The 23,807-nt window shown below is 38.1% G+C and overlaps 2 protein-coding genes across 3 annotated transcripts in view; both read right to left on the reverse strand.

Annotated features, from left to right (window-relative positions):
* Nucleotides 1-23,807, reverse strand: part of LOC108265363 (kinesin-like protein KIF2A) — a 92,799-nt gene that overhangs the window by 50,697 nt on the left and 18,295 nt on the right. The window lies entirely within an intron of this gene.
* Nucleotides 1-23,807, reverse strand: part of pip5k1bb (phosphatidylinositol-4-phosphate 5-kinase, type I, beta b) — a 50,107-nt gene that overhangs the window by 18,010 nt on the left and 8,290 nt on the right. The window contains exons 2-8 of one of the 2 annotated variants that reach the window (XM_017467613.2): nt 12,902-13,006; nt 11,993-12,049; nt 11,876-11,894; nt 10,773-10,903; nt 7,530-7,647; nt 3,693-3,845; nt 2,458-2,754 (exon numbers count right to left, since the gene is read on the reverse strand). In XM_017467613.2, the coding sequence (XP_017323102.1) occupies nt 2,458-2,754; nt 3,693-3,845; nt 7,530-7,647; nt 10,773-10,903; nt 11,876-11,894; nt 11,993-12,033 (759 nt within the window). In that variant the 5' untranslated portion in view covers nt 12,034-12,049; nt 12,902-13,006. The remainder of the gene's footprint in view (nt 1-2,457; nt 2,755-3,692; nt 3,846-7,529; nt 7,648-10,772; nt 10,904-11,875; nt 11,895-11,992; nt 12,050-12,901; nt 13,007-23,807) is intronic. The other variant, XM_017467614.1, reaches the window with a different exon arrangement.

The following is a 23,807-nucleotide window of genomic DNA, read 5'->3' on the forward strand; positions in this document are numbered from 1 at the left end:
TGAACATTCCCATATCAGATAATTAGGGAACTTGGACTGCCATCATGTCCCGAATCCTATCTCTCTTATGTGAACAGATAGTTCACCTCCTCAGCCCACTTGGAGTCTGTCAATAAGCCCCTGTGATGTGCAGAAGAAGTCTATATGAGTCATTTATCTTATCTTATCATGATAAGAGCTCAGCTTTGGGGCACAGATACTTGTAAAAGTGTAAACTTTTACAAAACCAAGCCGTTTTTTTTCTTGACTCTATGCTCCATTATGTTGCACAATAACAAACCAACATGCCTGAAAGTATTTTCCTTTCAGTGCATGGGCAGGGCAGACACCCATCTAACTGCCTCAAGGTTTAACAAAAAAAAAAAAAAAAAAAAAAAAAAAAAGGGAGTAACAATGTTCTTGGAAATAAATATCACAGATGACAAACAAACCTTTGAGTCAGGAGTTCCTTATTCAGCGTTTCTATCTTTAAGACAAATACAATTAATTTTACAAACAGATATTCATCTGCTTCCTTTCACTTTCATTTACTTCTCTAGAGCTGTTTAAACAAAAGCAGATTGTTCAACATGATACGTCAAATCATGCAGACAAAAACCTGCAACACTGATGAGTTTCATTCTACCAAGCGTTAGAGTGCCCCTAAATATGTCATTTTTAAAGGCAAACAATTTAGATAGATTGAACAACTGTTTATTGTGTTTTGTAATATACAATAAACGAATGTAATATGAACTATTAAAATCTCTACATTACACTTTACCTTCACTAAATATGCCAGGGCCTATGAATATTCATAAATATATTCTCTGAAAATAACCACATTCTCCTTCCATCAATAATGGCATTTGTGAGTTGAACTAGTTAATTATATAATCGTTATAAACCTTAATATGGTGTCTGAACTTAGGATTATGACTAACTGTTGAAGAGGACACACAGCGTTTGGTTCAACTCCTACTGAACGGCAATAACAGTGCCTGACGCTGGGGTTGAGTTAATCATTTAAACACCTAACCTTTATGACAGAATCCCAAGTACAGGTAAACATGAGAGAAATTTCAGTATAGGTCTCGGTTTGCGTTATCATACACCTGATTTACATAACAGTAGCCAAAATTGTCAGAAAATATCAGATCAACCAAGATTTTGCTCATTAGCTAAGTTAGCAAGACTTCCAGCTAGCAAGCTAATCGAATGCTAGCAAGCTAGCTCACAGTAGCATTTCAGCATTTATCGTGACTTGCATTTTCTGCAAAAGTCCAACATAACAATTATATACTTTGATATAATTTTGGTAGATCCAAAATATTTTTAACAATTAACAATTTAACTGTATTAAAGTTAAATCAATAGCTAGCTGTGCATGCTAGTTCTGCAGCTAAAGGTTAGGCCTATCCTCTAATCATGGCTGAAAACTTTGAATTTTGTCATAAATGATCCTTGGATTTGTTTCTCAGAAAATATCTATATTTTAAATAGAGCAATGTGAATTTAAAGCATTGACCATCTATCCATTATCACCCATTAAAAATATTTTAACTAAAAAAGCAGGTTAACTGTGCTATTCTATATGAGACAGTCCATAAATCCAAATTTATCAAAGGCATTACCACTAAAGAGAAAAGGGTTAATATGTAGTTGCTGTCAATTAAATTTGTAAGAGATACGCTTTTAGTGAAACACACACACACACACATATATATACACACACCTGCTAACAAGCAGTCAGAAACTGTGAAACTGTCACAGGTTAAAAAGTGACCAAATAAATGCAGTTTTCGGATATAAATATTGACATAAAGTGTTTTTTGTAAACGCAACGTGGCTGGTCTGCCATTAGAGAGTTATTACATAGCAAGTAAAATAAAGCCCTCATTGTTTTCACACAAGCAAAAAGGAATGATGGACGTTATCTTCAAGATCTACCTCATCTGAAAAACCCAGTTTACATAACATCCTTTCAGATCTGGGTTTCTGGGTCAGTTTTACCTCTTACCACACGGTAACAAAAGCTGGTAAAATAAGAAGCTGTGCCCTGCATCAGCATTATTTTTATTATGAAATACATTACGCATACAGGTCAGCACATAATCATTATATAAACCTTAATATGGTGTCTGAATTTAGGATTATAACTAATTTTGGAAGAGGACACACAACGTTTGGTTTAACTCCTGCTGAACACAATCAGTAGCAATAACAGTGATTAGTGCCTGACGCTGGGGTTCATTTAATCAACACCTAACCTTTATGACAGAATCCCAAGTACCACATAAACCCCCCAATGAATCAGTGCATAATGTTCATGATTATAATTCTGAAACGACCACGATCGGTATCCCTCACAAAGAACACTGATTGTACCAGGGTGATCCTACCAGTCCTGGTGATATTTGTATTTCCTACAAACTGAGACTAGATTCTGTTGTACACAGCGTAGCAGTGAGAACCTACCCGACAGTCACGCTGTAGGGTCTTCATCAAAGCGTTGTAGGTCTCTGTGTCAAAGTACAGGCCTTCATGCAGGTCCTGAAAGTCCAGGTCCTTGTAAGTAGGACAGGACTTCTCTCGTTCTTTTCGAGAGGCCCGCCGCTTGTATGTGGAACCTTTTAGATCATATTTGTAGTGCATTTTTAACGAGCGCGGCAGGACGTTGTTCATAACCACCACGCGGATGTTCATTCCACCCGACTGCATGCAGTAGAGACCGTAGAACTTTGGCAAGAGCGTCCGGGGGTTCTGGTTGAGGTTCTGTGCAAATACAGGAACATAAGAAAGAGAAAATCAGATTGCGTGTGGTTTATGAAACCACCAAACAGTTTCCAGTTATAGAAACTGTTTATCTATATACTGTTGGACAGTATAATACACAATTTAGGTTTATTTTCAATACATTCAGAGTCTAATCAGCATTGCTCGCACACTCAGTTCGCTGGTGGAGACTGTGGTCATATAAGAAGGCTGTATATTACAGTGTATACACAATAGTTTAAGGGAAACTAAAATGTTTTAAAATTTTAAATACCTTCACACATTAAATAGATATTGGAAAAGGGCCTAGTTTCCTACAAGTATGATACAGTTAAGACTGAGTGTTCAATATAATGCTTGCTCGACCATTTAAGTACAGAATAAACACAACAGGGTGTGCTGTTATAATAAAGTAATCATAGGTGGGGTGGTGTGTCAAGTAGAGTTACTGTTACCACCAAGAAACTGATTATTTTCAACATGACCCAATGAACACAATTTTCATTTTTAATGAATGACAGGTTATACTTTTAAGCATTTATAGTCGCATGTAATGTAGCAAGGATGCAGAAGCATGCATACAGTATGCTGGAGCTTCTTCCTGCCTTATCTTCTGTGAGTAGTTTCTTTCCCAGTGAGGTAAATGACAAAATCACAACACAATAAATACAGTTTGCACAAAGAACACTAAAATGTTGTGTTTGTAAGGCAAAAGAACGCACTGCACAAAGCATTCCCTTAAAAAACAATGGAGGACTATTTCTAAAAAAGGTCCAATCACTCTCCTCCACAAGCCTTAGTGTTGTTTTACTGAGGGCATGTCCTCACAGCATTCACTCAGCGAGCCCTTATTAGGAGCTGAGATGAGAAGAGGAAAGCAAGGAAACCTGTGTGGAGTGAAGGAACTAGTAGAACTCGGAGAAATGATCGGGACTCACCATGTAATATCCTGGTAGCAGTTTCTGCAGAAACTCAGCTTCCTTGTGCTGCAAGGTTTTGATGATGAACTCGTCATCGCTGGTCAGGTAGAAGAGCGAGCCACTGGCCCCGGGGTTGGACAGCTCGATCAGGGGCTCCTTGCAGATGGAGTACTGCATGAGAGGAAGGGAGTCAGATTCATATTGTATCAAAACCTGTTCTGTGCCGTGTCCCATTCAAGCCTCAAGCACGGCTTGACTGAACACACCAACCCTCAAGGCACATTATATAGCCAAAACGGGAATGCCGATGGTGCCCCAGGTCTCCTCAACTGACATCAATGCTCTTGTGGATGAATGGGAAAATTCACACAGTCATGTTCTAAAATCTAGTGGAAAGCCTTCCCAAAAAAATGGAGATAATTACTCCATTTCCATTTTCCATACCTCTTTTCCTATGCAGGGTCTCAGGGAGTCTGAAGCCTGCCCCAGGGATCTCTGGGCACAAGGCAGGGACACCTTGGACACCAAGGGCACAATCACAGACACATTCACATACTACGGAAAATTTTGAAATGCCAATCAGCCTACAATGCATGCCTTTGGACTAGGGGAGGAAACCGGAGTACCCAGAGGAAACCCCCGAAGCACAGGGAGAACATGCAAGGTGGAGGCAGGATTTGAAACCCCAAGCTTGGAGGTGCGAGGCAAACGTGCTAGCCACTAAGCCCCTATAATATTTTTAACAATGGACACTATCACAAAGCAGCTTTATAGACAAACATAAATTCCGGATCTGGGTGACACCGGATTGGATAGTGCGATTGTAAATAACTTCCCTTCTATAACTGTATACTATCTAGTCAAAAAGTGCAACTTATAAGCAACTTATGAATATGAGCATCATAGTCATTTCTGAATTCATTACAGTATTCATTAACAGCAAATTAACTCAACCTAAAGCACATAAAAGTGTGATGGTCAGGTGTCCACAAGCTTTTGGCCATATCGTGTACACGGAAGACATGGATCAACTCTCCGATCGTTACACACCATTACTCCTTTCTACCAGGGTTTTCGCCCGATGGTATTCTTAGTACCTGACCTATTTGTACTACCACAAGGACATGTTTTTAATGCATACAACAAAGCACTTCTGTGAGTTGCTCTGCATAAGGAAGTCTGCTAAATGCTGTAAATGTAAATGTAAATACTGTACCCTTTCAGATTTAAGATAACAAAACCAGGAAGCCCAGACAAAGCGAAGACAGACAGAATATTTCAAATGTGTCATCTCGCTATGTTTAACAACAAACCAGTCAAACCAGGTGACAAAGCAAAAAATCTGTGCCATAATCTGGGTTTCTATGAGTTACAGACAGGAAGACGTCTACATTTCGATCCTCAATCGCAACAGTATTGCAAACACAGACTCACTGACTAAGCCACTGAAAGGGCAGCTTGTGTGATGAGAGCTGAAAGTCAAATGTTTTAATGAAGATTGTAAAATGGAATTATTGAAAGAGATTTTTGTGTCGTGCCATTTTGTGTGGTGTTGTTTTGTGTTGTGTTGTGTCGAGACGGGACGGAACACTGCACAAAACCATGGCGTTATGGCGAGGAGAAAGAAAAACAAACTCCAGAAACACTGCTACCAATAATGAAACTCCTGAACAAACTTTATACCACAGTCTACATGCACACACACACACACAGAAACAAACACATGCACAGTGTCTGGTTAATGAAAATGAGCATCGAGGTTATGTCCGGAGAACAAACACAAAGGCATTTGCATGTGGACCTGCTGCAAGTCAGTGTGCGTGTGTGTGTGTGTGTGTGTGTGTGTGTGTGTGTGTGTGTGTGTGTGTGTACTCTTAAAGTAATACTCTGGTGCTTTTCAATTTAATCTCTCATGGACATCAATTTTAACCGTTTTTCTGTACTGTAAAAAGTACTGAAAACCTGCTTACTCTAAACTAACGTATAATGAAAGTCTAAGGGCAGTCAATAAAAAAGTTGACGTGAAATGTGTATTTTTGTAGAATGCTTTCATAAATTGTTCGGTTAACCATATTTGTGAATCAAATCTGTACCTTTCCAAGGAGTGAATTGGACTGAAACAATCGCACTCGGATTCAGACCGCAGCAAACGCGCCAGGTGTGAAAACCACCTTAGTAACTAGTAACAAGACTTGTTGTTTTCACTTTGTCCTCCAGGTTTATTTTTCTAGCTTATACCCCTCCCAATAAAGTCTGAAACATTTAAATTTTTTTTAAAGGACTCAGTTATGACCAAAAAAAAAGACCAGCAGCAGCACTTTTTTCCACAGCATTAGTTGTAACACATGCCCTCACACTTCAGAAAAAATGGGTAGTGTGAAAGCGACCTAATGCCACAAAACCTTTGTGAACGTGTAAGCAATTGGAATTATAATTGTACAAAACTACAAATGAACACTGTCTGCTAAGCCTTTCTCTTCTGTCTGTCTCATCCTAAATCCTATATTACTATTACTGCTTCAGAGTGTAATTGTTGTAGTTTTGAATGTGCCCAATGTACTCTGGGAGTTTCAATTTTCCCCCAACAACGGCCCTTTGTCTTGTATTATAAGTGAGTTTCAAGTAAATAGGTTTTCGGAGCCAGGACATCGTGTTCTCTCCAGTGTGAATGCATTTAAAGTTGACATAGTAGGAAAATCAATATCAATCAGCATGCTGCATGTTTTGTCCTTCTTTTCGACACTTAGCTCTCTCCTCCTCTTGTTCCTTCACCTCTCTACCCCCTCAGTCTTTATTATCTATCCATTCAAATGCATTGAAAATTTACATAAACAAACGCATAAAGATGGGGGGGAAGGATATGACGCTATGAATTATGACAGGATGAAACTGTTCATGCATCCAGGATTTTTAATATCCTGTCTCTAGGCCTCAGTAGACGTTCTGCTCACAGAGTGTCCTCATCTTACTGATATAATCATTATTACATAACACTGATAACCAGAGGCCCAAAGTGACTGTGTGTGTCGTTATGGCACATAAAGAAAAGAAGGAGGTAAAGAACTGTAGGTTTGTGACTGTAAAAGAGGAGACGAAGGACGCGTGAAACGCTGAACGACATGCTTTTGAGAGCCTCTTCTGTGCCCTGAGGCTAATTACTGCCTGATTATATTCCAAAGAGCCAGCAAGGCGATTACCAAGATGACTGCGCTAGTATGGCTAATTAACGTTAGTGTTCTGTCAAGCACACACATACCCACACCCACACACAAACACACACAAACACATATCTCCAGGCATACGCATTTTTTTGCACACTGACATACGCACATAAATGCATGCACACACACACACACCCACACACTTTGCACGTTCATGTCCTTGTATATAGTGCATACACATGTACAAGAAGATTCTCAATCACACACAAATGCAGGGAAATTCCTACGCTAACAGCAGGGTTACTGCAGAGGCACTGCAGATGCTGAAATCCCATTTGGACCATCACTCAGCTTCATCAACCACAGTTTACAGTACTGAATCAACTTCTAAAGCACGCCGACCAAACTGAACAGTGTAAACAAAGACCTAATGCGCTACATAATTAAGAGAGAAAAACTGGTCATTAGTCATTATTTCATAATCCCTTAATAATTAGGCTGTCTGTTAAGAGTCTAAACCCAGACAGCGATTAAGAGCTGTAACCTGAGGGATAACTGTTAGCAAGAAGCTGTATTATCGTTAAATATTAGCCAGACACCTAGTTTAAGCCTGTAATAAGGACTATTCTTCCTGCAATATAACAATTTGACAACTTTTGTGGAAATAGGTGATATAACGCTGAGTAATACTTACCAGGTAATCATCGGGTTTGATTCCAAACAGCTCTCTGAAGTACCGGAAGGCCAACGGGGCATAGGTTTTGAACCGGAAGTCAGGGAAGTGGTGTGCTGGAGTCAGGTTGCTCCCCTCGCTGTGACAAGATAGTAAATCATGAAATATACACAGTACAAGCGCAAAAATCTTAGTCACATGCAATGAAATTATGTAGAGCAAAGATGCCTTCAAAAATAATGAAATTAAATGTTTCTACATTTAAAAAAAAACTATAAAAAGCAGTAAACAGTAATAAATGAAACAAAGTCAATATTTAGTGCGATGACCCTTTGGTATAATAAGGAAATGAGCTGTACGTTTTACTGGGCATCTTTCAGAACCAGCCACGCTTCTTCTGGGACTGTCGCACAATAGGGGGCCTAAAACATTTGCACAGTACTGTATTTGCTGTAACAATACACAGTTCATTAAAGGAATACTCCAGTGTTCACCTTGCTGTAATCTCTATCTAGTGCATGTGTAGCAAACAGATGATTACTACAGAAAAGAAGGTGAACTAACTTACTCCAAACTCACTTATAATGGAAGTCTGAGAGCAGATGTTGGTGCATTTACATTTATAACCTTTAGCAGATGTTCTTATGCAGCGGGACTCAGAGAAATACTTTGTAGTCTCTATTGAAAACAAAACAAAACAAACAACAAACCACCTCACTCATGCTAGCACAAATAATGCAATATATAATATCATAAAGAAAATCCTTTTCGGTTAACATTTATTCGAAGCATGTCTTCGGTCTCATGAGTTCGTCGGTCAAACGTATTTATAAGTTAAGCTCTAAACCTTTGTATATGCTAAATCGCTGGAATTCATCCTTTCTGAGATGAGACTACTTTTTAGAGAGAGGAATTTGTGTGCTTTTATTATCAGTGCACAGTATTTTGTTTGTCTTATCAACTACGAATATCATAAAACCACTTGAAAAACAGAGGTAATGATCAAAAATCTAATAAAACTAACATAAGAACATAAGGACAGCTTTGGTAAAACATTGTATATAGTTTATACATAGTTTATACATTTATTAACAGACTTCAAACACCTGCCCTTAGACTTCCATCATAAATGCATTTTGAGTCATTTGGTTTTCAGTTCTTTTGTTCTAAGCAGAGGGAAGCGTATCCATGTTCTTGGCCATGATAACTGCACATACACATGCAGGGAATAAAGATTAGGTTGAAAAATGCTAGAGTATTCCTTTAATTAGTGATAACAACACATAATATCCAGAACAGCTATTGTTTAGCCATAGGCTTAGATCTGGATAAACAGGGAGCTTTTACAAACTCATAGTAATGCTAATCCTCTGAGCAAAAAAACAAACAAACAAACACAGTATCGAACAAAAATGCTTCTTTGGCCTGAAATAGAGAGTGAAAGTTCCCAAGATAAAAGATACTGTATCGCTGAGGACTAAGAGGTTATTTGAGCTCCTTCAGTCTCCATTCAAAAAGTCTTTATTTGCAATGTGACACACCAGACCCAAATACGCAACGCAATCCATGACACAGAACACTGTGAACAATCCCCGAGGCCAAGGAAGTCCTAGTCCTGTCTTACTGCCGTCCCAGTGCTGCACAAAATGAGACAGGGTTTACCCGGAAAACATGCAAACCATGACACCCAAGTGGCTTGGAAACAAAGAGTGGGAATGGCCTTAGTAAACCTTAAAAACACATCACTCAAACAAGACTAAAAATGGCAAGTGAAAAGATAAGCTCATCAATATAAAAAAATCAAATTCACTTTATATTTAGAGTCTAAATGCATGGCAGGTAGGTAGTACACTCGATACTGTAACCACCATTCCCGTAGCTTTCACATTAGCTGCTCGTAATGGTGTCAGGGGTTGTCATTTTGCGCATTAGCACATGAAAGTGCAGAGAGATGCCAAGCACGCTTGGCAGGAGGTGTAAATATGACTGCCAGCGCACTGGAGTTGGAGCTTCGCTGTTTTTCCTCTTGCAGCCAGAGCAATATGGAATCCTTCAAACTTGTTTTCGGTTTCAGGGAGTCACTTATTTGAGTTGTTTGCGCAACTCACCAGTGCGTTATGGAGACAAATGACCTGGTAATCCTACAACAATGGATGGTTTTATTTCTACACAGAATGCTGTTTCCAACTTTAAAAATGCAAACCTGAAACATTTCAGGGGCAGTGGAGGTCCTAAAGAGCCTGACTTTTAACTGTATGATGATTTCCAACATATTATAGTGATTAAAAACAAAACTGACTGCCTAAATGTCATCTATATAAGGAAATATTATACAGCACAAGCTACCATGAATAATATACATAGGGAAAAAATATATCCTTATTCTAGGACAAACACACAGTCAACATTGTCAACATTGTACTAGGTGGAAGTAAAAAGTCCATAAATTTTTACTCAAGTAAAAGTAAATTTACTCATCTAAACAAACCTTGACGAACAGCTTCAAATTCTTCACGGAAGAAAAGTATACCCGCTTATATTTATATAAGTACGAAAGTAAAACTACAAGAAAGTTTCACAAAAGAAAAAGAAGCCTGCCTCAAATTACATACTGACTTTATTAACTGACGTTAATGATGATTAGCGGCTCTGTCACCAAGGAACCAAGGAATGTGGGATAATGTGAAAACTTTAGCAAAGGCTATAACAGCTTTAAGAGGTTGCTAATCTGTCAAATGTTAGCTAGCTAGCTTGATAATAATTCTGAAGATATTCACCAAGGAACGAGGGAAAACATTAGCTAAGGCTAACTAACAACAGCTTTATTACTAATCTCTCAAATGTTAGCTAGCGTGATATGAACTTTGAAGACACAATCTAGTAAAAAGCTAATAGCTAGCTAGCTAGCTAAGTGTATAAAAAAACTGATAGATTACAGTAATGGGTATTAGGTCTCATTCTTGCTGTTATATCTGTTGAAGTTTAGATTTGTTAGGAATTTAGATCAACCCACTGAAGCTGTCTGATGCAAAAAGTCACCTTATGAGTATACAAATATTTGATTACAGAGCACTGCAGTAAAAGTGAAAGTATGATGTGAAAGAAAAACTCAAATGAAGTAGATATACTTCCCACCTCGGGTCACAGGAAGGATTCAGAATAAAACCAAAAGAGCAGAGAGTGACAGAAACTATGGAAAGGTAGTGCTCAGGTACATTTGATCCATTTTAAGTTAACCTGAGAATATTTTGAATTGGGGCTTACCTGGGCAGAAACACACTCTCCACCACATAAAAATCTTGCATGAGAACATCTCGGTCAGGTTTTGAGGTCAGGTTCCCTACAGTGTAACCAATGCCCAACTGGATGGCTCCCTTAATAGCTGATGATGATGTCTGGTCAAACATACACACATAAATAACATCAGAAGACTGCTAGGATTTCATGTTTTGGCTCCCTTGTATAGTTACTGTCCGTAACATTGCATCATAAGTGAAGGTTCATTGAGCAGAGTATGTCAACCATAACAAGTGAAGGGAGGGAATAGCTAATGGCATCCAAATACCCTGCAAATAAGACTGAATGGAGCTCTGTTGATGCCACTGTTTTGGGAACATTTGTAGGAGATAGCATTTCCTGCAGATGACACTGATTACCAATTCTGTTTCACAGTATACTTTTGCGGTATTCACAGAGGGCCAGACACTCTTCCACCACCCTGTACTACTGCATGCCACTTCCTCTTCCTTAAAGTCACCCAAAACATTTTTGAACTTTTTCTATATTGAATAAAGTTGTTTTATGGGGCAGTTCTACAAAAATAAATTTGATGAATCCGCCTTCAACGTACAGTACATCTGTATCTATACAGTACACCAATGTAATAACAGAGCTCATTTGCATACTGGAATATGAATGGCTCCAATATTTTGTGATGAAATATATCCCCAGTATGTCAATGCCCAGATTTTCAGCCTTCCTAAAATGTAATTTTGCAGTGGCACTTTGACCAGTTTACAATTTTCTAAAAATATTCTGGGAAAATAACAACAACAACAACCAAACATGTTTAGGGTGACTTGAATGAATGGAAGGAACCCTCAATACTAAACTAAAACATTGAGGTTCAGGGTTAATGTCCCTTGGTCAAGCGAGTATGAGTTTATCACTTATTAACCCCTTAAAGTCTCAGTTTATTATGCACCACAACTTATTAAAGCCTATTATTCAGTAAGTACTATGAATTATTCAGTAAATGCAGTGACTTTAATAAGAAAAGTATGCAAAGCAAGGACTCAATAATAACTCCTGGGGTTTAAGGGGTTAAATATTTGGAATTTAATGTATCGCAAGAAATTATAGCTTACTGTCAGTGGATTCCTTAGCCTAAAAGAATAAATATTTATTAGCATATGCACCATTTCCTTCAATATTGCCCATAGGGATGAATTCAGCAGTATAACAGCTCAGTCAGAAACACTTACCTTTTTATAGGTTTTCTCTCTGCTTGGCCCTCCGACTCCATTTTCAGCCGCCGACATCTTTTGGAGAGACAGATATAGAGGACTGGGTCAAACAAGGCAAGTGAACAAACACTACACTAATGGACCGGAACATCCAGACTTAATTAACGATTAATATTTATATCCTTTAATCTTAATAATTATGTTATGTCAACTGACATAAACTCATATGGAGGATTGGTTGACTACATTTTTATTCTTTTTTCACTTATTCTGGTCTTTGATCTACTTTGAAATTATCTGTAGTTCTGACCTATGAATGCTCTCAATTACAATTAAGTGTACTAATGTTATAGGTTAGTGTACTAATGTTACAGGTTAGTGTACTAATGTTACAAGTTAGTGCACTAATTTTACAGTTAAGTGTACTAATGTTACAATTACATTTACTAATATTACAATTATATGTACAAATGTTACAGTTAAGTGTACTAATATTACAGTTAAGTGCACTATTGTTACAAGTTAGTGTACTAATGTACAAGTTAAGTGCACTAATTTTACAGTTAAGTGTACTAATGTTACAGTAAAGTGTACTAATGTTACAGTTAAGTACACTATTGTTACAAGTCAAGTGTATTAATTTTACTGTTAAGTGTACTAATGTTACAGTAAAGTGTACTAATGTTACAGTTAAGTACACTATTGTTACAAGTTAAGTGTATTAATTTTACTGTTAAGTGTACTAATGTTACAGTTAAGTGCACTAATGTTACAAGTTAGTGTACTAATGTTACAAGTTAGTGCACAAATTTTACAGGATAGTGCACTAATTTTACAGTTAAGTGTACTAATGTTACAATTAAGTGTGCTAATGTCACAATTACATTTACTAATATTACAATTAATGTGTACAAATGTTTGTCCTACCTTTATTTAACCACAAACACAGTTGCTCTGCTGCTCACGGCTGCTGCATTGCTCATTCATATGGACTATGTAGATGAGACTTCAGGGAGTCCAATTTCACTTAATCTAGGATGGAATAGGAACATCGTCAGTTAACTCATATGACAAAAAGTAGATAAACTGCATTGTCAGTAAGTACATTAAATACTTCTATGTTTTCACATAAACTACAGAAGTAACCACAACAATATCTACGACAAAAACACCACCCCTAACACCCAGCCTTGTTGAATTTGCATGCATAGGCACATTTCTTTCAGTGTGTGTATGTGTGTGTGTGTGTGTGCGTGTGTGTGCGCGCGTGTGTGTGTGCGTGTGTGTGTGCGTGTGTGTGTTCTCTGAGCCATGCACTCAGTGCCTCCCCTGTCACCTCATTACCTGACTGATTTGGGAGGAAAATGTAGCCACTTCCTTGAGTCAGTCCACAAATCCCGCTCTAGGATTGTGTTATTGCCCCTGAGTTCTCACAAAACAGCAGCTGTCTAAACATGAGGCGCTCTTTACTGGTACTGAACAGTTTGTATGGCATAGAGTTTTCTCTCACAGCGACTTGATACAACGTTTATCAAGGGCACTTGCTGTTTTATAAGAAAGTCAAGTCATAAGGGAGTGATGAGTCTTATAATGCATTATTCATTCTGAAATCTATACTTATTATTCATCATGAAATATAATTTCAGTCCAAATCTTGGCAGCAGAGACTGATCAGATCTATTACATGTAGAGCAGAAGTGGCAGACTCCAGTCCTGGAGGGCCTCATCACTGAAGAGATTTGTTGTGAGATGTTTCTCAAATCATGTACTGTTTCAAACCTAACACTTAAAGTTATACATTATATATTGTATTAAATATACTCAATTGCTGGATTTGATATTGTTAAGTGTAACTACTGTTAGGTAATGGCTTAGATGCAGATATATATTTCTTTATATTTATATATTTTTTCTCCTTAATCCCTTCTTTAAATACTTACTTATGCACACACTTATTGAGGTCCTTCCATCCCCGATAATTTACTTACTTGCTTCCTTTTTTCACTTGCATGTTTATTTACATACTTAATTACTTCCCTACTTACTTAGTGAAAAAGTATTATATGAGTTCTTCTGTTTTTTGCATCACACACTAAACAGTTTTAAATCTTCAAACGAAATACAACATAAAACAAAGGCAACCTGAGTTGCCACAATACAGTTTATATTTATTTTATTTTTTTATTGATGCAACAAAAAAAAAAAGTTATCCAACACCTATCACACATAAAAAACTATTTGCCTATTTGAGCCATTCAGAGGTGGACTTACTTTTATGCTTTGGATCATTGTCTTGCTGCATAATCCAGTTGTGCTTGAGTTTCAACTTACGGACTGAAGACCAGACATTCTCCTTTAGGATTTTCTGGTAGAGAACAGAATTCATGTTTCCCTCAATTATTGCATGTTGCCCAGGCCCTGAAGCAGCAACGCATCCCCACACCATCACACTTCCACCACCATGCTTGACTGTAGGTATTTATGCGGAATTTGGTGTTTGGTTTACACCAGATGTAATGGGACCCCTGTCTTTTAAACAGTTCCACTTTCGACTCATCAGTCCACAGAACATTCTCCCAAAAGTTTTATGGATCATCAAGGTGTGTTTTGGCAAAATTCAGATGAGCCTTTAATGTTCTTCTGGGTTAGTAATTTTCATGGATGCCATTTTTGCCCAGTGTCTTTCTGATAGTGGAGTCATGAACAGTGACCTTTATTGGTGCAAGAGAGGCCTGTAGGTCCTTTGATGTTGCCCTTTTTCCTCTTTTGTGACTTCCTGTATGAGTCACTGCTGTGCTCATGGATGAATTTTGGAAGGTCGGCCACTTCCTAGAAGGTTCACTACTGTGCCAAGTTTTTCCATTTGTAGATAATGGCTCTCACTGTGGTTCTTTGGAGTCCCAGAGCCTTTTAAATAGCTTTGAAACCCTTCCCAGACTGATGTATTTCAGTCACCTTCTTCCTCATCATTTCTGGAATTTCTTTCAATTTTGGCATAGTGTCTTGGTAGTAATCAGGCCTGGTATTGTCTAGTCCAGCTCAACCCCATTATGAATGTAGTTTCATAGATTTGGGGAAGTAGTAACCATGGGGGCAAATACATTTTCACACAGGCCCAGTTTGGATTGGATAACTTTATTTAAGTTTTTTTTACTCAGGTTGCTTGGTTTTATCTTTGATTTTGTTTTAATTTCTGAAGCAATTTAGTATGCGCAATACACAAAAACATAAGAAATCAGGATGGGGCAAATACTTTTTCACAGCCCTGTATGTACTTAGTACCATCTTTTCTTATTTACTTACATAATTGGTTCTTATATTTCTTACTTTCCTTCCTTCCATATTTATTTACATACTTAATGAGTTCCTACCTTACATCCTTCTTACTTACTTACTTTTAATTGTGGTGATATTTATTCTAATTTTGTTTAAAAGCTTTATACATGTAAAGGAGAATAGGCCTACACTAAAAAAAAAACATTATTTGGATGAGGGTTCTTCACTTCTACATAGAGTCACTGAACCTTTAAGAGCAAGCTCAAGGGGTTCTAGATTCGACCTTTTTTCTAACACATTAACCCCTTAGAATTCAACCTTAATGTTCAGTTATTCATTTTTAGGCATATTTTTAATAGCACAGGAACTAAAATTAAACATCATTAGACGATAAACAGTTACAAAGAGCAATGTGTCATACATTAATAAAGTTAATATTGTAATCGCGGGGAAATCGTGTGGAATAAAAGGAGTAACACACTTCGGACTGTGCTGTCATGAAATTTTACAGCTTGCAAAATTACAGCGTGCAATTTTTCATTGCACGAAAAAAGTCTTTTTTGTGTTATTTCATACTTCTGAATGGACCTGTCTTGTTTCAATATGGGTTTTTTGTGCATTTATTGCCTTGAAATGATGTTTAAAATCATAACAGTGTTCACTGTACAGTCCCTCCAGGATTTTATACTCACAGAAATGAACGCACAATCAAGCAAACTCCGCAACAGTCCGAAGAGTTTGTAATTTTTTAAAAATTACCGCAGATTTTCTGCAGATTTGGGCCAAGACGCGTCATGTGACGTCATCACGACGTGATGTGAATTTATCCAAAGCCCTCTTCAATTCACAAGCATCAAACACGAGTACAGCTAAACGTTCTCATTTACTCACAAATATCACTGTGAAAGAACGTGCAGAACAATTTAGTGCAACTGCGATTTTGCCAATTCAAGTAGTTTTCTGCAAAAAAAAAAGCACAAACAACTCCACAAATTGCATTGCAAAATTTGAAAAAAGCCGCAGCAAAATCAAGCATTTTTGGCCGCAACAATCACAAATAAACTCAACAAAATCCTCAATGGACTGATTGTACAATAACAATGACATTTTTGAGATACTGACAGAAGGACTGTTATTGGTATGGTTTTTTTCCCTGTCCGATATCTCACCAAGCCCCTCTGTTATGCATGATGGGACGTGCTGGTTGATTGTTAGGCCATCATTCTGATATGTGGTTCATATTTCTTACAGAACACACTAAACATTTATATATACACTCATGTACAAAAATGTATGGGATTTGGTACACAGCTCTGTCATGAGATAACGAGTTGAATCAGTTGTGATAAATGAGGCAGAAATCTAACCCGGCCCTCTAAGATGATTCGGTATGCATGCATGAATGTGTGTTTTGTGTGTCTGAGTGTGCGTGCATATAAACGGCACCTCGTTAAAGCGGGAGAGTAAAAGCAGGCACTCTGAAAGGGTGTGAATGAAGGATAATCACCTTGCAGGGCACTGGCATAAACATGCAGCATGCCAGAGACAAGACAAGAGTCCTTATTCAGGCTTAAAAGAGTGCCCTGGACTAATTTCCTGGTTTACTGCATCAGTGCGGGACTGTGTACAATGCACTGTTTATACCAGAGAGAGGATGGCGAGCAGACGGCATGGAGGGGTGGTGTCAGAGTGTCAGAATGCAAGAAAGAATTAAAAAACAAAACCCTGGAAAAAAAGAGACTCATTCTAGTTTTCAAATGACAAAAAAAAAAAGACTTGGAGATCGCAAGAAAGAAGAAAGTCGTGAAGAACAGCCACTCTGTATGTAGAGTTTTCTGCACCTGCATGTGAATGTGGACGTAGCCAAGACCTTCTGCAACCTTAGTTATATAATCACTCTCTCAAGGCTATGCTGTCTACCTATCTCACTCTGTCACACACACACACACACACACACACACACACACACACACACACACACACATTTCTCTTACTATCCTTGTGCAGCCATTGCATTGACAATTATTAATGCATTAACGTTATGTCTATACACAAAGCAGTTTTCCTCATGGAGACCAGCCAAATATCCACAGGAGTTCAAACCTATACGAACATATGATCCTTACCAGGATATAAAAATATGCCCACACACACACACACACACACACACACACACCAAACAATCACTAACGCTCTACTATCCTGAACTGTTTAAAACCGTTCAACATAAATATAAAGCTAAAAAGCTTCTCAAGGTTCTGCTATATTGTATTTTCTTGTCAGCTTATTTAAATTATTTTTTTTATTAACATCCACTTGTTGCCTTATCAACCTACTGCAATTGTTTCTCAACAATCACCTCCTTTGTGGGCGTTAAGACGTCTTTTATCCTTTTGTTCTTTGAAATCCAAGGACTATTTATCAGTGAGGCTCAAGGTCGGCTACACGATGTTAAATATCAGTACGTACTACACCAAACTCTACGCAAAACAATTTGTGCGCCTCGTTTAGTTAAAAAAAAAAAAAAACTTTTTTAACCTTCAATAGGTCAAACAATGAATCTGCCAAATCTAAACAACAGACAAGAAGCTCAAGGACTTGTAGAAGTAACCACTACAATGCCAAATCTTTGAAGTCATTGAAGTCCCTGTGGATCTAAACATGTGCTCGAACCATGCGACATCTATAATAAAAATCCTGTTTCACACTGATCCTAGCCTAAGGCAACGTCTGCCCCCCTGCAGTCTAGTCCACATAATCTCCAGAACAAATACACACAGGTCTTAGCCAAGCATTCAAAATAAGGCACCTGCTGTGGAAGAACTGAGAGAAGACAAAAGGTCTAGACAAAGAACTGATTATGACAGAAATCACCGTTAACGGTCCATTTGAGGGAGTAAACAACGCAAGTGGAGCAAACTGAGCTTGCAAAATGTTCACATTCTCAAAGTGGGGCTCAGGATCAACTACTATAGATAGTAGGCATATATTTACATGATGGGATAGACTCTGAATGGGATACCAATCCATCACAAGGCACCATACACACATACAATCACACACTCATTCACACCTAGGAGCAATTTAGAATCGCCAGTTTAGCTACTGGCATGTTTTTTGGAGGAAACTTGAAAAGAAGTATACATAATGTTAACGTGGATCTAACTGCAATTAACTGTAACCGTGGTGTTAAATGTAATAGTAAATGTTTAAAATATACACCGATCAGCCATAACATTAAAACCACTTAATATTTTGTAAGTCCCCCTTGTGCTGCCCATGGACTCCACAAGACCTCTGAAGGTGTGCTGTGGTATCTGGATCCAAGATGCAGGAGATCCTTGGAGTCTTTTTAGATCCCATGGGCCTTCATGGATCTGACTTGTTTGTCCATCACATCCCACAGATGCTTGATTGGATTGAGATCTGGGGATTTTGGAGGCCAAGTCAACACCTTGAACTCTTTGTCATATTCCTCAAACTATTCCTGAACAATTATTGCAGTGTGGCAATAACTGCTGCTGAAAGAGGCCACTGCGATGATGGAATACCACTGTCATGAAGGGGTGTACTTGGTCTGCAACAATGTTTAGGTAGGTGGTACGTGTCGATGTAACATCAACATCAATGCCAGGACCCAAGGTTTCGCAGCAGAACATTGCCCCTGAGCATCACATTGCTTCCGCCAGCTTGCCTTCTTTCCATAGTGCATCCTGGTGCCATCTCTTCCCCAGGTAAGCAAATTATACAGAGCCGACTGTCCACACGATGTAAAAAAAAAAAAAAAAACATGATTAATCAGACCAGGCCACCTTCTTCCATTGCTCCATGGTCCAGATCTGATGCTCATGTGTGCATTGTAGGCGCTTTCGGCAGTGGACAGGGCTCAACATCGGTACTCTGACCGGACTGCGGCTACAAAACCCCAACGCAACAAGCTGAAAATCCACTGTGTTCTGACATCTTTCTATCATAGCCAGCATGGACTTTTTCAGCAATTTGTGCTACAGTAACTCTTCTGTGGGATCGGACCAGATGGGCTAGCCACGCACATCTTATGGAGCCTTGGACGTATATGACCCTGTTATGGCTGATCGGTCTATATCTTGCTTGGTTTGTGGACAGAAATTGGCACCAATCAATCAATAAGATGCCCGATCTGCCCAGCATTTAAAATTCTGGATTATGTTCATAAAATAAATTTGTGCTGTGATCATGAAGGTGGCTGTTTAGTTTTTTGTTTACACTGGAGAACATTCACAGGACCACTGATATTTGAATTGTTATTCCTGTGTTGTTACAGCACTAAACATGACCTGTAAATGACTCCTCGTTGGGGATTACATCTTTGTGATGCTATGCCGCAGACTAGCAGGGGACTTTTGAGAACACTTGGCTCTTTATCATCATAACACTTTTCTATCTGTGTTTTTGCTATGGTTGCTCAGCAGCAGTGTCTGTAAACACTAAACCTGAGACACAGGGTAAGACTGAGAGAAACAGCCTGAAAGCTGTGTTTGAACGTGTAGTATCTGCAGCTCTAATGATCGAGTGACCTGAACGAGGCCGACTAGCTGTGTAATGTTTTTCCAGATTTATTCCTAAAAGAGTCACGGGTTTGACTCTAAGCTTGGAGTTGGATGAATTTGAATTCAGGCCAATACCTGCTGGCGTCAGCTTCTCTGCCCTTTCACTTGTCATTGCTGCTGTGCCCTTTAGTGATGTTCTTAACCTCCAAGTACTCTGGAAGTGCTGTCATGCTTCAAGGGACCATAAATGAGTCTCATAAGAGCATCTTCTAAATGCTCGCACAATACGAGGCCTATGAAGAGCAGTATAGCTTCGATTCGAGTCCATAGTACACATGAAGATGGCATAATTATTGTATCATACTATAACAGAAGTACCCAATGCGCACGAAAGGTGTATAGTGCTTGTAAAATGTTATGATTGCTCTTAAGGTGCAATTTTTTCGTTCTGGAATTAAACATCTGATCCCTTTAGAGACTGACTTTGGAATTTTCCACTGGAATGCTAGGTGCTTGTCAAGGTGCATTCAAAGAAAATTCCAACCTGAAACAAATCAAATAGGCTTGTATCGAAATATTTGTGATATGTTTAAAGGTTCGGGTGCTATATTTTCATTACTCCTGTGAGAAGTTAGAGGTTTTGTGCTGCTCTGATGTCACAGGCAGATACTGTTATTGCTAGCACAGTTACGAAGTCGTTAAACAGTAGATAATTTGTTGAATTATGAGCAGAGACTCGGCTTGGCAAGTTAACGATATACGAGATGATGAGCACAATGCCATTGACAGCGGGATTAGCATAAAAGCTCTGAAGATCACATATTGGTTATATTTTTTTTATTCAGGGTATAAAATTTATTACAGCAGATTTGGATAATCAGAGCCTCTTTGTTTGCTATGGATAAAAGTTTTGTCATATTTCCTGACATATATCACAACAGTGACGTTTTAATCAACAGGCAAATATTTGTGCATCAAACAAAACTATTTTCTCTTAAGACAACCATGCTGAAAAAAAAAACCCCAACAAAAACACTCATAGAATTGGTAATGGTTTTAATGCTTATAATGATAATTGTTTTGTTTTTAATAGAAAATGTAATGGTCCTTGTGGGTCTCTACTGGTAATTTCGTGCCTTCTATTGGTGGCATGTTATGTCTAGTGGGTACCATTAAGGACCCGTTATGGTAATGGTTTTGATGGTCCGTAATGGTGTTTGTAGTGAAAACCATTAGAATTTCTGTGATGGTTTGTTTTTTTCAGCAGGGAAAGAAGTGTGTGTGTGTGTGTGTGTGTGTGTGTGTCTGTGTCTTTTTCTAAGCATGTCTGCATCGATCAAGTCATATCCCATTGCTCCCACCAAATTAATAGGAAACAATCATTTCGGGCTGTGTTCTTAATCTCATTGATGTTCTTAAAACACAAACATGCTGCATTAATTGACTTAAGCTCTGCTGCAGGATTAAGACTGTCAGGATTAAGTCCACACATGGACACTTTGTACTTTGTTGATAAGATAATTGGGTGCAATGACACAATGAGAATAAAGCTTTGTTATATCATGAAACAAATGACCACTGACCCTACGGGTGGGTGATATGACAGAAATATTATATCATGATATTTGAAGCTATTTCTACAATACACAATATACCTATCATGGACAGTATTGCTGGCTTTAATTCAAATCACAGCTTTGTATTAATGCGTTGGTTCTAATATCTTATCATTTCTATAGTAACAGCTCATTGACAGGGACTTGTGGTTGAGGTTTTCTGTGAGGAAACATTTATTTCCCCTTTATGGTATAAGTCTCCAGTGTCTGCCTTGTAATGTTCAGTGTGTTATCCTCCAAAGGAAAGTCTTCAAAACAAAGGACTTTTTGCGAGTTTTTCGGTAATGTGACAAGCTGTATTGTGACATAATTGATCACATTATAAATATTACATATTACACAGTCTTCAAATCCAGGCAAACATGTTACACATTACAAATTGTAATTGTAATGTATCAATAGTAAATGTTATCAAACATAATAAATGACTTAATCAGAATATAACTTAAATGGCTATTTAGACACAGCAGGGAGGAGCCCATGAACACGTCATTTGCGACTATTAAACCATTACAAGGCATATAGAAAAGGCATTAATAATGATTCAGGACTGGACTTGTAGCCTCAGATTAGCTGGAAAGGTGTAGGCCAGGCGGCATTAGAGATAAACAGGAATGAGAAGCATGAACAGCAGTGAGAGAGAAGAGAGGGTGTTGAAGCTAAGACGCTGTTTACTATTCTAGGTGGGTCACGTTCTGCATGCAAAGAACAGCGTGACAGCTGATTAGGACAAACTGCAGTACCCAGGAGTATCATGGGAAAGGCAACTGGGATGGACTGCAGTAGGAAGAGAGCAGAGAACGGCTGAGGGGTGAGAAAGGAAGGATGGCTCTAAAAAAAAAAAATCCATTAAAACATTGGTATGAATAATTGCAATGTAAATTATGTAGAAACGCTTCACAAACCCCAATCAGAAAACCACTGGTCTACGGCTTATATCATTTTAATAAGCAGATTTACAACACTGGAAGTACCATACCTGGGTATATTCTACCAACAATTGCACTTTTTGTACTTTTAACCAAGAGCAATGTATCCACGCTATGACATTAATCAGTAGGTGCTTAATGTTAAAGAAATATGTCAGTGTTTTTCCAATATGTATGCATAAGTGCAGTGCAAACTGTATCTGTAGCATATAAGTTATTACCATGGACAAAAACTGACATGATTTTCTGTACTAAGAACAGAACCAAAAACCCACTGACTCAGAATACGTAATAATAACGTAAGTCTAGGGGTAATAATAATAATGTAAGTCTAGAGGTAAGTCTAATGTAAATCAATTTGTCAATGTCTTTCTAACACAAATTCAAATCCACAAATTCAACCAAATTCATTATCACACATTCATTATCATTTAATAATAAAGATCCTAGGATGAACCCGATATTAGAAACATCTCACCTACGCTGTCCTTGAGTATGTTTTTATCCAAACATTTCATTCAAACATTGGAACAATACAGTAAAATGCCATTCTGCTTACTAACATTTTCCCTCCAGGTTAGGCAGAAATTGAGCCACAAATTCTTCCCTTTTAAACAACATACCCATCTCTGACAGTATAAATGGTTAGATCTTAACTTATAAATCCCTTTCAGTGGAGAAAAACCTGAAGGTGTTCAACAAAAATGTGTTTATTGATTACTGCCTTTAAACTTACATTATGTGTGTTTTTCCATTAAGTGTGTTTTAGGGAAACAGGTTTTCTCTTCCTTTCTTCGTACGATTAAAATAATTGTTTGTGGTCACTGAACAGATGATACAGATGCTCCTAAGTCACAAGTTGCTTCTGACACTATTGATCCCCTGAACCCTCCTCACATTTGGGCTGAAGCCCAACTCACAAATAACATGCATTCTTCTGTTCTCGCTACCCAAAAACAGACACTCTGGCAAACATTCTGCAACAGAAACTACTTTCCAACACTACTAGAAAAAATGTAAAAATGTCCAAAGGAATTGTTCTGGAAGTAACAGAACCAGACCCGTAAGGGTCCTCCAAGACCAAAATTTCTGTTTAGACAAAATGATTTAATGGATCAAAAGAAGCACTATGCTTTTGCAGAATAAATGTTTGTTGCACAGGACAAAGAAACTCACCACTCGTACCACTACAAAGTTTAACGTTCATGTGTTTTTCTGAAGTGGTATATGACTTAGTCGAATCTGCCAAAACAACTAGATTTCCCCAAGGGTGCTTGAAAGGAGTGTGAAAATCGAAGCATTTCCAAAACCCCAGGACACTTAGGAAATATTGCCTTTGGACATAATTGTGGCTGTTTTCCTCCAAGATGAAAGAGCCTAAATATGTGCATGCTTATGTTCTGCTGATGCTATGAAACATGGACAAAAGCACCCAAATTTATTGTTAGAACCATAAAGCGTTTTATATGATCGCTTGTTATTC

The sequence above is a fragment of the Ictalurus punctatus genome, chromosome 5 (genome assembly GCF_001660625.3).
Source record: "Ictalurus punctatus breed USDA103 chromosome 5, Coco_2.0, whole genome shotgun sequence".
In the NCBI taxonomy this organism is placed as follows: Eukaryota; Metazoa; Chordata; class Actinopteri; order Siluriformes; family Ictaluridae; genus Ictalurus; species Ictalurus punctatus.